The sequence below is a fragment of the Salvia hispanica genome, chromosome 5 (assembly GCF_029641045.1).
Source record: "Salvia hispanica isolate PSC_SH4W2 chromosome 5, Shi_PSC_v1, whole genome shotgun sequence".
In the NCBI taxonomy this organism is placed as follows: domain Eukaryota; kingdom Viridiplantae; phylum Streptophyta; class Magnoliopsida; order Lamiales; family Lamiaceae; genus Salvia; species Salvia hispanica.
The window spans coordinates 44,216,592-44,231,427 of record NC_142696.1 but is presented as its reverse complement, the minus strand read 5'-3'; the positions used below and the strand labels follow the sequence as shown (position 1 = coordinate 44,231,427).

Sequence of the window (14,836 nt, the reverse complement as noted above, 5' to 3'; positions counted from 1 at the left end):
ATTATTATAATTATTATTTAGTGGGAGGAACATAGCCGTATTTTTTTATTTACATTTAATTTTGACTAAATACAACAAAATTTATTGCGTGGTTAACTATCTATTAGCCGATACTTCAATGTGTTTTTGCACGCATCCGCACATTAGAAATCGTGCTTAGAGCAGCCGTAGTGCTGTACTTAAGCACTAATTACGCCTTTGCGCATGCTCTCGTAGCCTCACCAAAAAGTCTAAATTCAAATATAAATAGAATTCTTGTAAAGGTGATGTAAATTTTTGCACTTGTTTGTCTTGATTCAGGTGGTGAATAGATAAGGGTGTTGGTGGGGAAAAAGGTAGGCGTTGACATTTGGTGACTTAATGGAAATAAGAATCTCATACTGATGGAAATTCTGTTCACTTGCATTATAAATTTATTACTAATTACTTATGTTAAGGTCATTATTCTTCATGCAATAGTAGTATAGGTATAAAAGTTCCTCAGGTGCCATAGCTTTTGAAAAGTCTCCTTTTTTCCCCTGTCATGTTTTTGTTTTCTACAACTAATTTTCATGCCATTTACATGTAAAACTCAATTTTAAATTGAACATCACATATTTATCCAATTTGTAGAGTTCTCATCAGAGAGATATTTCTCCTAATTTAAAAAATTCTAAAATAGAAAAAGGAAAAAAAAAAAGTATGGTTTTTACATGGCTGAAATTGGGTGTCTGGGACTGGACCCAACTGAATCTGGGAGTAGCTGATGGAATAGTTAAAACTTAAAACCACGAATTAGTGAGTTGTTTTCCCTTACATTTATGAAACATTTTGTGTAAATTAAAGGGGAATATTTGATTCAATCAGCATTGGTAAGGGCTTAAGGCGTTTATATTTTGTAGTAATAAGTTTTGTACTATCTTGTAGTAGTAAATTTTAATTTTCATTAACAAATATAGATGGGCAAAGGGCCTAAGTGTGGAATTCAATAAAGAACTTGACAGCATATATGCTACGTTGAGACATTATTGGATGGCATAAAAACAGAGGATAAGTAGAGATGTACTGATTTTAGGCATTAGGCCTGTGAAGTTTCATGTTGAAATCATACACAGTTGGATGAATTGCTCTTGGGTGATAAAAGAAGGTAAGCAACTGCTTCCTCAACTGTCAAGAACGGATCATTAGGCCTTGTTAGCTCTTTCGCCTCGTCGGATCTTTGGAGTTTTTCCATCACCAACACTAGCTGTGAAGAAGCAGAAAAGTTACACAAAAAGATAAATCAACTGAGATTTTAACACAAAATTTGATGATTGTAAGTTAGTAGTAACTGCTATGGCTAGGCCTTGCTCAACAAGGATAAAAAGGACTCCAAAAAAGGCACAAAGCATGAATCAAAATTCCAATTAAAAAGAAATGACCTAAAAGCGTGGTCGGCAGGATTCGAACCTGCGCGGGCAGAGCCCACATGATTTCTAGTCATGCCCGATAACCACTCCGGCACGACCACGTTCTTGCAAGTGTTTTTGTCTATGACAACATAAAATGACAAATGGGATGACCTTTTATAATTTTGAAATTGTCCAGGTAATTGGATACGGCCCAAATCTAGCCCAATTTGAAATTGGTAAAAACCCTAGAGATTTATACACCCAAGCGTACAACTTGGTCATATTCTTCTACCACCAATTTCCTAATCAACTATCAGCAGCTGTCGTTGAATTTCATCAATCGGAAATGGCGAAACGCTTAATCCCAACCTTGAACAGGGTGCTGGTGGAGAAACTAGTGCCCCCTTCTCAAACCGCAGCTGGAATCCTCCTACCTGAGAAATCCTCTAAGGTTAAATCATATTTCTTCATGTTTATAGAATTATAGTATCTTATTCTGAATCGTGGATCTGTAATTGCAGTTGAACTCTGGAAAGGTGATTGCAGTCGGACCGGGAGGTCGCGACGTCGCCGGAAATCATATTCCGGTTGCGGTGAAGGAAGGCGACGAGGTTCTGTTGCCTGAGTATGGCGGGACGCAAATCAAATTAGACGAAAAAGAGTAAGATCTCATTTTTCAGTAGTCTCTCTCTATCATCTCTTCTCTCTTTCTGTGTTGCTAATTGGTTTGGTTGGGAAGCAGGTACCATTTGTATAGGGATGAAGATATCTTGGGGACCCTGCACCATTGATTCATCGGAAATCTCAATGTCAAATTAGCTAGTATTGGAGTTTAGATTGTTGTTCACTCTTTTCTTCAATTCCATTAATAAACCAATATTTTGTTTTTATTTGCTATTCTCCTTTGCTAATTCAGCTCTTTTTTGAGCAAACCAGTAGTAGATCATAATGAAAGCAATAATCAAATTAGCATAAACTGGGATGAATCAACTCTGAAGTCCAACCTGCATATTAATTTCCATAGCATTATATGATGATTGTGAGTTAATTATAATGTTTAGAGTGTTGAGTAGTAGTGACTAGTAACTCAACAGAAATGAAAAGGACTCCAAAAAAAGGCACAAAGCATGACTAGGAAATCATATTTGAAGTTTCCATATCTCACAAGCAGCTATTAGGCCGATGACAGTCGTGGCAATGATGGCCTCTGAGATGACATTGGGTGTGTACCGGAAGATGGGCATGGCCATGACTTCACTGCTGATCTTGGAAATGCACCTTCATAGTGTAGGAATTGGAGTTGAATTAGTTCTAGTTGAAGAGTTCACTGCTGATCTTGAAAATGTAGCTTCATATTGTTGGAATTGGAGTTGAATAAGTTGAAGTTAAAGATGTTGGATTAATTATTCCAATAACTATGTGTCTGTCACCAAATCTATACTAAAACAATAAGTTTGGGCTTTGATTTTAAATTGCTCACATAGAAATAAGTAGCCCAATCTGAAATTGGTAAAACACTAAAACCCTAGAACCTTCTACTTCGTCCCTCATACTCCATCATCACTTTCCAATTCGAAAATGGCGAAACGCTTAATCCCAACCTTGAACAGGGTGGTGGTGGAGAAATTAGTGCCCCCTTCCCAAACCGCAGCTGGAATCCTCCTCCAAGGTTAAATCACATTTCCTCATAACTATATTATCTTCTTCTGAGTCGTGGATCTACAATCCTCCAAGACTATCTTCACTTTCTGTGTTGCTAATTGGTTTGGTTGGGAAACAGGTACCATTTGTATAGGGACGAAGATATCTTGGGGACCCTGCACCATTGATTCATCGGAAATCTCAATGTTGAATATGCGAGTATTGAGAGTTTAGCTGCACATTCTTATTAACTCTTTTTCTTCAATTCCAATAATCAACCAATATTTCGTGTTTCTGCTTCGGCTCTTGTTGTATATTACTGAAATTAAACCCTCCCCTGCCACAAGTATGATTTCTATTGGACATGACATTTTTTTTATAAATATTTAAGTACTACTATTAATTTAAGTATGAAGAGAATTAAAGCAGAGAATAAAACTTTAAGAAATAGCGGTATAAATCAACTACTATAAGATAATTATAAAAGAAAAATTAATGCAAGTGGGATGAAGGAAGTACTATCATAATCAAATTAGCATCAACTGGATTAAGTATTTGAACAAATTGAACTGGCTCGGAAATCGGTTGGTTTTCGGCTTCAAACACTACATTTCACTTATCATATACTTATACACTACTCACTCAAGCCATCAAATAGTTCTCTTTGGACGAGGGATAATAAAAAATGTTCAAATATAATGAAAAAAAAAAATATACTACTAGTAATCTAACATTCTTACACAGAAAACACTACAGTACATTACAAAATATTATTCGTTCTCATAGATTTGCAACTAAGGGTATGTTTGGTAGCCCCATAAAAATCATAAAAGAACATAAAAGGCCATAAAAGGCCTTCTTCTTCCTCCTTCTCATACGTTTGGTAGATATCAGATTTATCTGCAAACCCGGTAGAAAAAATCCGGATCTTGCAGGATTTGAGATTAGATTCAGCGTTTGAGTCATTCCACTATCCGAGACGAAAGCAGGTATTATTTTTTCTCAACTTGTCCGATACCTGATTTGTAGCTTCATGCCTAATTTGCCCTCCCTTCCACCACTATTCGACATCTACAACTGCATACCCATAACCACAAGACAAAGACACTGCTTCACGGTGGTGCCGCCGTCGTGGCTCGCGTGGAGCCCCAACTGCCAAGGCGGCACGACGCTTGGATGCCCGCTGCTAAGCGATTTCGGCTGCAATGTGCCGTCGCCGGAGCCGCACCCCACGAACCGATTTTTATCGGATAGTGGTGGAAGGGAGGGCGGAGTAGAGGAGAAATTGGGGAGTCTTTGAGGAGGATTTTGCTCCTGTCATTCTCCGTTGTCCTGTGAGTAGTGTTATCATAAATACTTGCAAAGTTGGGCATAATTTGAAAGAGGTCTATTGTCCTATGCAGATTTGGGCATAATTTATGCAGATTTATGGAGAAGGGGGGCAAAGAGAGGGAGGGAGAGGCAAGAAGGGAGGCGAAGAGAGGGAGGGAGAGGCAGAGGGGTCATGAGGAAGAAGAGAGGGAGAAGAGAGTTATTTGCCTTAAGAAAGGAAGGACATAAATGGTAGCACAATGTTTAGTATGATTTTCCAGTAAATTGACTTTGGCCTACCAAACAATGGTTTAAGCTAAAAAAGATTTGTACCAAACATCATTAAAGCCAACATTAATAATCTAAAATTGTTGTAATTCACGTTAACTGTGATTCCAGTAAAAGCCCAAAATTGCTACCAATCATGTCCTAAATATTTCACTTGAATGTTAGATAGCTCGGGAGCTACTCATTAAATTTAGCGAATCCTTTGTTTTTTTAACCTGCTGTTTTGTTTCTTCGCTAAATAGGAGATGCACCATATGCAATATAGATGACACATTCAATTGCATGTACAAAACAACAAGCATCAAGGCCAAGAACATGCGAAAACAACAACTGAGAACGAGCCTTCCCATGCTACATCATTACATTAGTAGTACGTCCTAATTTGAGGAAGAGCTCATTGCAGTTTGCACTTTGCAATGTGGAAGAAAAGTGATTAATCTTGTCCACTGTTATTTTTATTCGTTTATAGTTGCTGCTTCATCCACCATTTACATAGTACTGTAGTATAGTATTTATATTTGTAGCACTCCCAAAAAGCTGCATAAATTGGGATCTTCTACTTAGAGAGAATACCACAATGTTTGAAAACCAGAATGTTTATACATATTGATAATTTGATAGTTTCTATCGCCCAGGTTTAAACACACTGCGGGTTTCGGGTATCTGCGTATGCGGGCCGATACCCGTTTACCATTTCAGGTCGGGATCGGGTAGTATAAAATTGTTTATTTTCTGATTCGGGTATCCGCAAATTCGGGTTTTGGACACCCTTATTTGTAGCCCAAATAGTAAAGTACAAAAAAAAGCACTTTTATGAGTACTGCAAACACTGGATTTTGGTGCTAGTGAACGCAATACATATTCTTTACTTAACTAGTTTGTCAAAAGAAATGGTTGCTGCATTAAATTATAATACTACTATATCGAAATACGAAACAGTGAAAAAGATGTAAAACATGGATATTTGGATCCAGACTATATAAAACATCAACAAATAATATTAAATATGTTACTTGTAGTGTACAACTCTCCCAAGAAGAAGAGAGGTACGACTCTCGCAAGCACGTGTTGTTTGGTGTCATTAAGATGTAATATATGTATGTCTGTTTAGCCTTGTGAGTAGAGACTGATTAGTATTATGAGGTTAATTAATTACTCCTACTTAATTAAGGAAGGAATCGTGAATGAAATTCCTTGCTTGGATTGGGATGGTTGCGTCGACATCAACGCCGTTAATCAAACAATCTCTGCATCAACGTCATTTCTCTCACTATTCTTCTTCCATCTGCACAATTGCCCTAATTTCATCCACGATTTTGAATCCTTGCGGATTTATTGATGATCACGGTATATTGTTTACTATAATGCGACTACAACAGCGATGAGACCGTACAAATTCCCCAGCAGCGGAAATTGCAGCCCGAGATCGCCGCCGGCGTCTCCCCGGACGCCCAACCGCTCTCCGAGATATCGCCGTGCCGCAAAGCCAGTCCGGCCAGCTTCTAAATCACTCGCCCAGCAGCTCGGGTGGTTCCTGCTCTCCCTTCTGCTCAAGCGCCAGGGCCTCTTTCTCTTTGCTCCCCTGCTTTACCTTTCGGTCATGTTGTTCTACATGAAAACGGTGTCGTATGATTTCGTCCCCATTGTTAAGCTGAGGCATACTCCTGGCTCTGTTTATAGGAGCCCCCAGCTCTACGCCAAGCTGCGATCCGACATGGATTCTGACAATTCGTCTGTTGATGCGGTTAGTAAGTGCTGCAACTGCTAACTGGCATCTTCTTCTGTTGAATTGCTTGTTCATCTTCTCCTTATTCATGTTTACTTATGCTGCTCGGTTGTTCAAGGTGAAATTGATCTCAAGTGTTAGTGATATTGAGCTCTTGGCCATTATAGCTCTGCTATTGTTGTTTTGATCTGTGATTTTTTGTATTACTTTTTTTTTAGTTGCATAATGTTTCCTGTGTTTCAGTATTAGCATTTTACCCATTTTCTGTCATTTACTTCTGTCTTTATATAGGTACGTCTGTGCCTGTCATTTTAGAATTTTAAATGCATCACTTGCTTCTCCGAATCATTTTAAGAACTCTTAGACTCGAGTGTTTGATAGCACACAAGTTACCTGATTCAGGAAATGTAAGAATGACGAGAATCCAATGTGCATTGAATCACGATGTTTGAATGCTGGGCTTTGCAATTGTAAGAGTATCTAGATTCACATCTAACAGTTTCCAAGCAACATCTATTTCCTAATCCAATCTAATAAATACAGGAATGTGTCTTAAATGGATTGTGTAGTGGCTATTCATCCATGATGTTGTACAGTGATGACCAAGATGTGTTTATTTGCTTGGCCATGTCTGTTTATTATAGAGAAAAGCAGACTGGTTCTATGCTTATATGCTGAACAAATGTACTAACTGATATGAGCTCGCCCCTTTTCTCAATTCATATGATACAAGCTGAGATGCTATCTTTGGGAAGAAACATGAATCCCTTGTATACTTTTGAAATGGATGCTATTATATTTGAACTTACTTGCTTCCAAAAAAAATCTCCTGAACACCCCATGGCTCATCTGTTTAATACTATTAATGGGATTTTTCATCTTACCTGTAGATATCCAGTGTATGGAAAAATTCTTATAAAAGTGGTGAATGGAGACCATGCATCAAAAAGTCATCAGGAGGTAAAGATAGCTCATAAATATTTGGTATCTTCTAGGTTTTATATTTTAGGCGCTATTAGCCTGCTTAGGCATCAAAACATATGATCAGAAGATTAAAGGATTGTTATAAACTGGCATATTGCAGCTTGAGTCATAGAGTTTGTGTATTTTGATATGCTCTAGTGTACCGTTGTTATATCTTTTCATGAAAAAATTATGTAAAAACATAGTAGTACATTATTCTTGTAGGCTTACCCGAGTCAAATGGATATATATTTGTTGAGGCCAACGGTGGGTTGAATCAGCAGAGAACATCGGTAAGTTTATTGTTAGCTTTCTTCATTTTTCAACTAAAGTCTTATCATAGTTTACATTAATTGGAATAGCAGCATCACTCTCTCATTGTTGGTGGTGTTTACAGATATGCAATGCTGTGGCTGTGGCTGCCTACCTGAATGCAACTCTTGTAATTCCATATTTCCATTTCCATAGTATTTGGAGAGATTCAAGGTTAGCAATATCATATATCTGCCATGTTTTGCATCTGTGAACCAAATACAGCTATGAATTGCATATTTACTGAGACAAATATAAAATTCTGTATATGGGCTGTGAGAGTGTTCTACCGTGAGAGTTATTGTCATCATATGAGAAGACAAAATATGAGATATCTAGGTAAAGCAATCCCACCCAACTAGAACATAAGTAGAACCTGCTTCAACTGTTCAAAGCCTTATGGAAAAAACAATCTCATTTGACATGTTTGTAGTTGAAAAGGTAGAGATACTGATTCAGGTTTTTGAAATGCACAGCAAATTCAGTGATATATATGACGAAGAATTTTTTATAAAGACACTGGAAACTGATGTTCGAATAGTGAAGACAATTCCAGGAAACATAATGGAGCGGTTTGACTATAACTTGAGCAACGTGTACAACTTCAGAATACAAGCCTGGTCATCAATAAATTACTACAAGGATACAGTTCTTCCAAAACTGCTTGAAGAAAAGTGAGTCTTAAAGTTTCTCAGTGTCATTCCAGACTATGTGTCACTTTCATTGTTATGAAATCAATCTGTCCAATGCATTTATGATTTTTCAGTGATATGATTTGTTTTTGCATCTATCTTTGATATGGAGTGAAAGTGGTGGACTGGTGGTGGCTGGGGTGTGCGGCTACTGCTTGAAACACAGGGAAAAACACACAAACAGGGCAGCAAATGAACTAGAAATATGAATGATATTGAGAGAAATATTACATAACAAGAGAACAAATTAACAGTTTCCACAGCTTACGGTGTCCACAATGACTTGATCCCCCAGGTACTCTTTTTAAACCTCAAGGATGTAATTAGAAGGATTTCACAAAGACCCCTAGGCCCTAATCCTACTCAAACTCTAAATTGAATACTACTTACGTACTCTGCAACAAAGATAAACCTTAGAAACTAAACAAGATAAACATAAAATAACTAAAGACAAAGCTAAGGGGGGAATGATTCTTATCGATATCAATCTTACCATTCTACCGATTCATTAGATCAATCTAATGGCATGCTGCTGATGCTGATCTTATGTGTACTCTCTTTCTGCTCCACACAAATGGTTAGGTGTGAATACTTTTGTCTAGAAATAATTCGTTATCTTCCCATTTTTGATGCATCTCGTTCATGGCTTACAGACAGATGTAACTACTAGTTGACTTTCTTGTTTCTTGAATTGATTTTTATAGTTTATGCCTGAGTATGCCTCAGTTTCTGGTATTTAATTTTGCACTTCTTGGATTTGCACCCAATCCTTCTGTACTTGCTAATCAGGATCATAAGGTTGTCACCTTTTGCAAATCGGCTATCTACTGATGCTCCTCCAGCCGTACAAAGACTTAGATGCTTGGCGAATTATCAAGCACTAAGATTTGCAGATCCTATATCAGCTCTTGGTGAACTTTTGGTAGAAAGAATGAAAAAACACAGTGCAAAAAATGGTGGCAAATATATATCTGTGCATCTTCGATTTGAGGAGGTGGGTCAGGGGAGTTTATGTGTGTGAACTCTTTCAAAATGAAGTATTGAACGTGTTTTTCTGTAGGATATGGTCGCTTTCTCTTGTTGCATATATGATGGCGGAGTGCAAGAAAAAGTTGACATGATTGCTGCTAGAGAAAGAGGTTGGAAAGGGAAGTTTACTAAACCAGGCCGAATCATAATTCCTGGAGCAATCAGACTAAATGGAAGCTGTCCCTTAACTCCTTTAGAGGTATTACACAGTATTATATTATCCCCTTCAGTTCCCCCCCACCCCATGTGGTAAGCTTTAGTAATGAGCTTCATGCATATGTTTTTTATTTTCTTTGAATAACAAGGCTGTTCATTTCATTTTTTATAAAGCTCATTTTGATTCCTAGTTATGTTAATGAATCAGGTAGGTCTTATGCTGAGAGGTATGGGCTTTGGGAAAAGCACTTCTGTTTATCTTGCGTCCGGGAAGATATACAACTCTGAGAAGTATATGGCTCCTCTTCTGGAAATGTTTCCATTATTACAAACCAAAGAAACACTGGCATCTGCTGAGGAACTAGCTCCATTTGAGGTATTAATTCTACAGCTATCATTTTGTTTATTTAACTTCTCAGTATATCAATCAATATGTGTTTCTTAACCCAAATTACTTATATATTTCCAGAATTACTCTTCCAGAATGGCTGCTATAGACTACACTGTTTGCCTTCACAGTGAAGTTTTTGTACCAACTCAAGGTGGGAACTTTCTGCAATTACTACTAGGACATCGAAGATACTTGTATGGTGGACATTCCAGGACAATCAGGCCAGATAAGCGGAAGTTGGCATTGTTATTTGACAATCCAAATATCGGGTAATCAAGTATCTGATTTTCAGACTGCCTCTCCTCTTTAGTTTGTGTTCAACTTGTGAACATACAAATGTAAATTGTGTTTCCCAGGTGGAAAAACTTCAAGAAGCAGATGGTAAATATGCGAGCAAATAGTGTCTCAAAGGGGTTACAGTTGAAGAGGCCGAGTGATTCAATCTATTCATTCCCTTGTCCAGATTGCATGTGCAAAGCAGACAAGAGCGAAAATGCAAGATCGTCATTGCCAACGTGATCGCACTAGTTTGTCCTATTATTTGTTTGTGATTCTTTGGATTTTCTTCCTTGTCTTCGGAGGGATGGCATTTTTTGGCGTGGTGAAAAAGGGTTGAAAAGCAAGGGATTTGATGACCCCTAATGTTAGTGGAGGATTGAGTTGAGCTACATAGGCACTAGTAGTTATACATGTACTTGTACAACTACAATCAACACTTGTATCTAACTAAGTTGTGAATAGACCACACATGATTCAAAGGAGGACGACTTCTTGTTGCTTTCTCAATTGTACATTGCTCGTCTTCCACTGTACTAACACTTCATTTCAAATTTTCAACAAAGATAGTATACCCCTAACTTCTCTATGTATGTATCTGTACTTTTCTCTCGTTATACATGGAAAATTTATCGTCATATTTTAGTAGGAAACTCATTTTGTTATTTTCTATTTCAGTCCCGCCAGATAACTTCAATATAACTTACCAAATTTTGTATTAAAATTAAATACTACTGTACTTAATTTTTTTTGAAGATACACGAGTGAACATGAGTATATCTTCAAGAGAGCTCTAAATCTTTTTTTTCCACATCTTTTCGAGAGTGCTTTAAATTTTTTTTCACTTCACGGAAAAAATAAAGGACACTCCCTCCGTCCCATAAAGATAAAGACATTTTCCATTTTGGAATGTTCCATAAAAATATCTCTTTCTATTTTTGGTAACTTCCTTCTTTCTAATAAGGTGAGTCTCATTATCTTTCTATCTGTCTCTTACTTTATCATTTGTGCATTAATTCTCGTGTCATTCCAAATATTCATATTTTTATGGGATGGAGGGAGTAATACTCACTTGATCATATTTTTTTTTTTTTATCATTTAAGTGCATTCAAAAGAATTAGTGAGATGTCCTATAACGAAGATAACAACCTCGACCACGGTGTCTCGATTGAACCGGGGGCCATGACACTTCGTGCTGGCTACAACGATGACTCAGTTGTTGTCGTGTGATCGAGAGTTGATTGTTGTTTAGATTTTTGCAATTGACATAAAATTAGAAGTTTGATATGATGACATAAAATTAGAAGTTTGATATGATGACATGAACAACCGAATTCATAGCATGCCTATTAATGAATTGACACAATTTGAATTCAAACTTTATATAGCAAACTACGTAAATTTGGTACGATGACATAAATTCACTTTCATACTATGCATACCAAAACTTACCACTATATATGCATATTAAATTTTACAAGTTTGGTGAATATGTACTATTTTCTTTAATTCCATTCTATAAGAATATGCACTTTCTAATTTTGAAAATTATCTTCTTTTTAATGAGATAGGACTTTTTTTACTAATAATAATTTAATAATTTTTTCTCTCAACCTCTTTCTTACTTTACCAATTGTATATTAAAACACGTGTCAAATTCAAAATATATATTCTTATAGGCAAGAGGGAGCTTTCTACGTAAACTAAATATATTTTAGATCTAGAAAAATAAATATTAAGAAAGAAGGGGTAAAAAAAATGTTTTAAGTGAGATTGATAATAATTATTGTTAAATACTCCTTCCATCCCAGATAATTCAACCCAGTATTTCATTTTGGGCCATCTCACATAATTTGCCCCACTTCACTTTTATCATTTTTGGTATTGGACTCCATATTCCACTAACTCATTCTTTCTCACATTTTATTATAAAATTAATACTTTAAAAGTAGGATCCACGTCTCACCAACTTTTTCTAACTCACTTTTATTTAGATTTCTTAAAGCCCGTGTCGGATCAAAATGTCCCAAATTATCTGGGACGGAGGGAGTAACGTGAAAACAAAATAAATGAAGAACCTGAAAAAACAAATAGAAAAAGGAAAAACAAGAAGGATATGACGGCGGATTGAAGGAATAGGGCTCTCCTCTTTGATAAGCAACAGGGGTCGAAATCACGATATTTGCAGCTCTCCTTCGAAGAAAAACGAATTCAGTAACAATCGACGCTTGAACATAATCAGCTATGGGAATCGCCGGAAACCTGAATCCTGACCAGCTGGAGTTCTTCAACTCTCAAGGTTATTTGGTTTTGGACTCTTTTTCCAGCGCCGATGAGATTAGATCCCTTAGGTCAAGAATGGAGCAATTGCTTGAAGAATTTGACTTTTCCAGCAAAGCTTCCATCTTCTCCACCACCAACCAAGTAAAGATTTAATTTTGCTCTATTCGTCTTCTTCCAATTTTTCCTCTTTAATTTTGATCAACTGTTCTTCTCAGCAACAGACAACCGATGATTACTTCTTCGAAAGTGCTGAGAAGATTTCCTTTTTCTTTGAAGGTATGATGTTTATCCTTTTCAGATTCTTAATTTTGTTTGGTGTTGGGAGGTTTAGTCACAAGTTTTTGATTTATTGTTACATGTGGCAATTTTTCTAATCTGTTTTAATTCTATGACTATTTGTGCTCAACCTATACATTATATGATGTATTCCAATGCACAATGATTGCTCTATAAGATGTTATGTTAGTTGTTACTGAGTTAATCATCAAATTTAAGTTACTCTGTTCAGGGCACTGTATTTATCTTTTTCAGCTTGATACCTAATATATTGGGGTCCACATCGGGTGGCCACGATACACGAATATTTGAAACAAGAAGCTTAGTCTAATCCCTGGCCCGTGCGTTTCAACTAGGTCTAGGCATACCATTCTACGCTTGATTGGAGATGTGGAGCATTACCCGTTGGTTGATTAAGATCTTGTAGCTGTGGTTCATGCTTGATTATGTGTTGTTCTGTTTGTTTTCACAGAAAAAGCATTTGGTGATGATGGGAGTTTGAAGCAACCGAAGCAATTATCGATAAATAAAGTTGGGCATGGTATGCTACCATTCTGATCATTATTCTTATGTCTTGCTCTGTCGTTGTAACAGATTTTAATAGTCTACAGTTTGAGTTTTTGGTTTAATCTCTTATGAGTATTATTTAGGTTCCCATTTACCCGAGTACCTTTTTCCTTGCAGCATTGCATGAACTTGATCCTACATTCAAGAGCTTCTCAACTTCAGAAAAAGCAACGGGTTTGTTGAGCTCTTTAGGTTACAAAAGGCCAATAGTCATTCAGTCCATGTACATTTTCAAGGTTTGTTTTTTCTTGTTATATTTATGAATCTCATCGTATGGGACATCTCAATTCCAAGTGCATTTACATATTTATGCCTATCTACATGAATTGTGTGCTCCCAGCAACCTGGAATTGGTGGTGAAGTAGTGCCACATCAGGACAATTCGTTTCTATACACCAAACCACCGACTTGCACCGGGCTGTGGCTCGCTCTAGAGGATGCAACAGTCACAAATGGTTGCCTCTGGGCCATTCCTGGCTCTCATAAAGGTAAAATCTTGTTTTGCTTAATTCTCCGTTACATTGTTCAAAATAACCAAAATTATCTTGTTTTTTCGTCTCAGCTGGCCTCGTAAGAAGATTCATTAGGGATGAGACAGGTGTTCACTTCGATAAACCTTCTCCATCGTATGACCAGAAAGATTTTGTTTCGATTGAAGTAAAGGCTGGCGCCTTGGTAGTCATTCATGGGGATCTTATTCATCAGAGGTCCATTGGCTGCCTACAACGCATAATGTTATTTATCATTAGCTTGCTCAATATATATTGCTCATCTTTGTGCCTGTTCTGCAGTTTCGAGAACAAGTCTTCAACATCTCGACACGCATACAGCCTCCATGTGGTGGATACTGATGGATGTAAATGGGTCGATGACAATTGGTGAGTCTCGATTGATCAATGATGAGATTTCATTCTATAAGGTTGATAACTTCCTCTTCTGATTTGCCATCACTCTTGTTGTTAATTTCAGGATAAGAAGAAAGGTAGAAGCTGAGCCCCTGTATGCTTCCTGAAGTTTATTAAAAGGCTGAATTGCTTAACTTTTAATAATAATAGCAATAGTGCTGACTTAATCTTACTTTATCCAGTTAAAATCCTTCGCGCTCTAAATTTATCCACCTTCTGAATTGTTTTATATGTTTCTGTCTCATTCATTGGAGACTTTATCAGATCATTTTGGGCATGCTATTCATTCCTAAAATGCACAAACAGTGGAAAATACACAAAAAGAAAAATACAGTGACCCAAAATATAAACATACTGCTGTACTCAAGGGGGGCATGATATTAAAGAAAAACGAAAGCAGCATTGCAAGAAAACGGACAAGTGTCATGCTGCTACAACATTCATGTCCACTTTTCCTTTTTCTCAAAGAATTATACTATGTTTTGTTTTGTTTTGTAAGGCTATATCACTTAAACAAAGTTGGTATGATGGTGTTAATTTGATGAGTCGAGATTAAATTGATAGAGAATCGAGATTGAATTGGTCTGAGATTAATCATGTGTGGCACCATGCAATATTAAGTACCATACTGAATCTTTCAAGAAAATAC

At 36.9% G+C, this 14,836-nt stretch overlaps 3 protein-coding genes and 1 non-coding gene across 6 annotated transcripts; 3 read left to right on the top strand and 1 right to left on the bottom strand.

The window, feature by feature from the left end:
* Positions 1–1,407: 1,407 nt before the first annotated feature.
* Positions 1,408–1,489, bottom strand: TRNAS-AGA (transfer RNA serine (anticodon AGA)). The gene has a single exon. It is a non-coding gene; the product is annotated as a tRNA-Ser (tRNA).
* Positions 1,490–1,642: 153 nt separating this feature from the next.
* LOC125190350 (10 kDa chaperonin, mitochondrial-like) lies at positions 1,643–2,260 on the top strand. The gene is made up of 3 exons (XM_048087629.2): positions 1,643–1,821; positions 1,892–2,031; positions 2,113–2,260. The coding sequence occupies exons 1-3, from the start codon at positions 1,717–1,719 to the stop codon at positions 2,159–2,161; spliced, it is 294 nt and encodes a 97-aa protein (XP_047943586.1). The 5' UTR covers positions 1,643–1,716; the 3' UTR covers positions 2,162–2,260.
* A 3,495-nt stretch (positions 2,261–5,755) lies between these two features.
* On the top strand, positions 5,756–10,665 carry LOC125186364 (protein ESMERALDA 1-like). 2 transcript variants are annotated; one of them, XM_048082714.2, is made up of 10 exons: positions 5,756–6,354; positions 7,227–7,296; positions 7,525–7,592; positions 7,697–7,785; positions 8,088–8,285; positions 9,093–9,297; positions 9,364–9,531; positions 9,697–9,864; positions 9,958–10,148; positions 10,236–10,665. In XM_048082714.2, exons 1-10 carry the CDS (start codon positions 5,992–5,994, stop codon positions 10,396–10,398), a joined length of 1,683 nt encoding a protein of 560 aa, XP_047938671.1. In that variant the 5' UTR covers positions 5,756–5,991; the 3' UTR covers positions 10,399–10,665. The 2 variants fall into 2 exon arrangements, with proteins under 2 accessions (XP_047938671.1, XP_047938672.1); XM_048082715.2 differs by having other exon boundaries at positions 6,232–6,358.
* Positions 10,666–12,251: 1,586 nt separating this feature from the next.
* Positions 12,252–14,418, top strand: PAHX (phytanoyl-CoA dioxygenase (PhyH) family protein). 2 transcript variants are annotated; one of them, XM_048083445.2, is made up of 8 exons: positions 12,252–12,580; positions 12,661–12,715; positions 13,188–13,256; positions 13,400–13,518; positions 13,623–13,770; positions 13,845–13,989; positions 14,074–14,160; positions 14,252–14,418. In XM_048083445.2, exons 1-8 carry the CDS (start codon positions 12,401–12,403, stop codon positions 14,292–14,294), a joined length of 846 nt encoding a protein of 281 aa, XP_047939402.1. In that variant the 5' UTR covers positions 12,252–12,400; the 3' UTR covers positions 14,295–14,418. The 2 variants fall into 2 exon arrangements, with proteins under 2 accessions (XP_047939402.1, XP_047939401.1); XM_048083444.2 differs by having other exon boundaries at positions 12,253–12,580; positions 12,655–12,715.
* The last annotated feature ends 418 nt before the right edge of the window (positions 14,419–14,836 follow it).

Excerpts from the sequence above, each read along its gene's own strand:
- LOC125190350 (XM_048087629.2), top strand. The coding sequence starts at position 1,717 with ATGGCGAAACGCTTAATCCCAACCTTGAACAGGGTGCTGGTGGAGAAA. Across the intron at positions 1,822-1,891 it reads TACCTGAGAAATCCTCTAAG|TTGAACTCTGGAAAGGTGAT; the intron begins GTTAAATCATAT and ends CTGTAATTGCAG. Across the intron at positions 2,032-2,112 it reads ATCAAATTAGACGAAAAAGA|GTACCATTTGTATAGGGATG; the intron begins GTAAGATCTCAT and ends GTTGGGAAGCAG.
- LOC125186364 (XM_048082714.2), top strand. The coding sequence starts at position 5,992 with ATGAGACCGTACAAATTCCCCAGCAGCGGAAATTGCAGCCCGAGATCG. Across the intron at positions 6,355-7,226 it reads ACAATTCGTCTGTTGATGCG|ATATCCAGTGTATGGAAAAA; the intron begins GTTAGTAAGTGC and ends TCTTACCTGTAG. Across the intron at positions 9,298-9,363 it reads TGCATCTTCGATTTGAGGAG|GATATGGTCGCTTTCTCTTG; the intron begins GTGGGTCAGGGG and ends GTTTTTCTGTAG.
- PAHX (XM_048083444.2), top strand. The coding sequence starts at position 12,401 with ATGGGAATCGCCGGAAACCTGAATCCTGACCAGCTGGAGTTCTTCAAC. Across the intron at positions 13,990-14,073 it reads GGGGATCTTATTCATCAGAG|TTTCGAGAACAAGTCTTCAA; the intron begins GTCCATTGGCTG and ends CCTGTTCTGCAG. Across the intron at positions 14,161-14,251 it reads AAATGGGTCGATGACAATTG|GATAAGAAGAAAGGTAGAAG; the intron begins GTGAGTCTCGAT and ends TGTTAATTTCAG.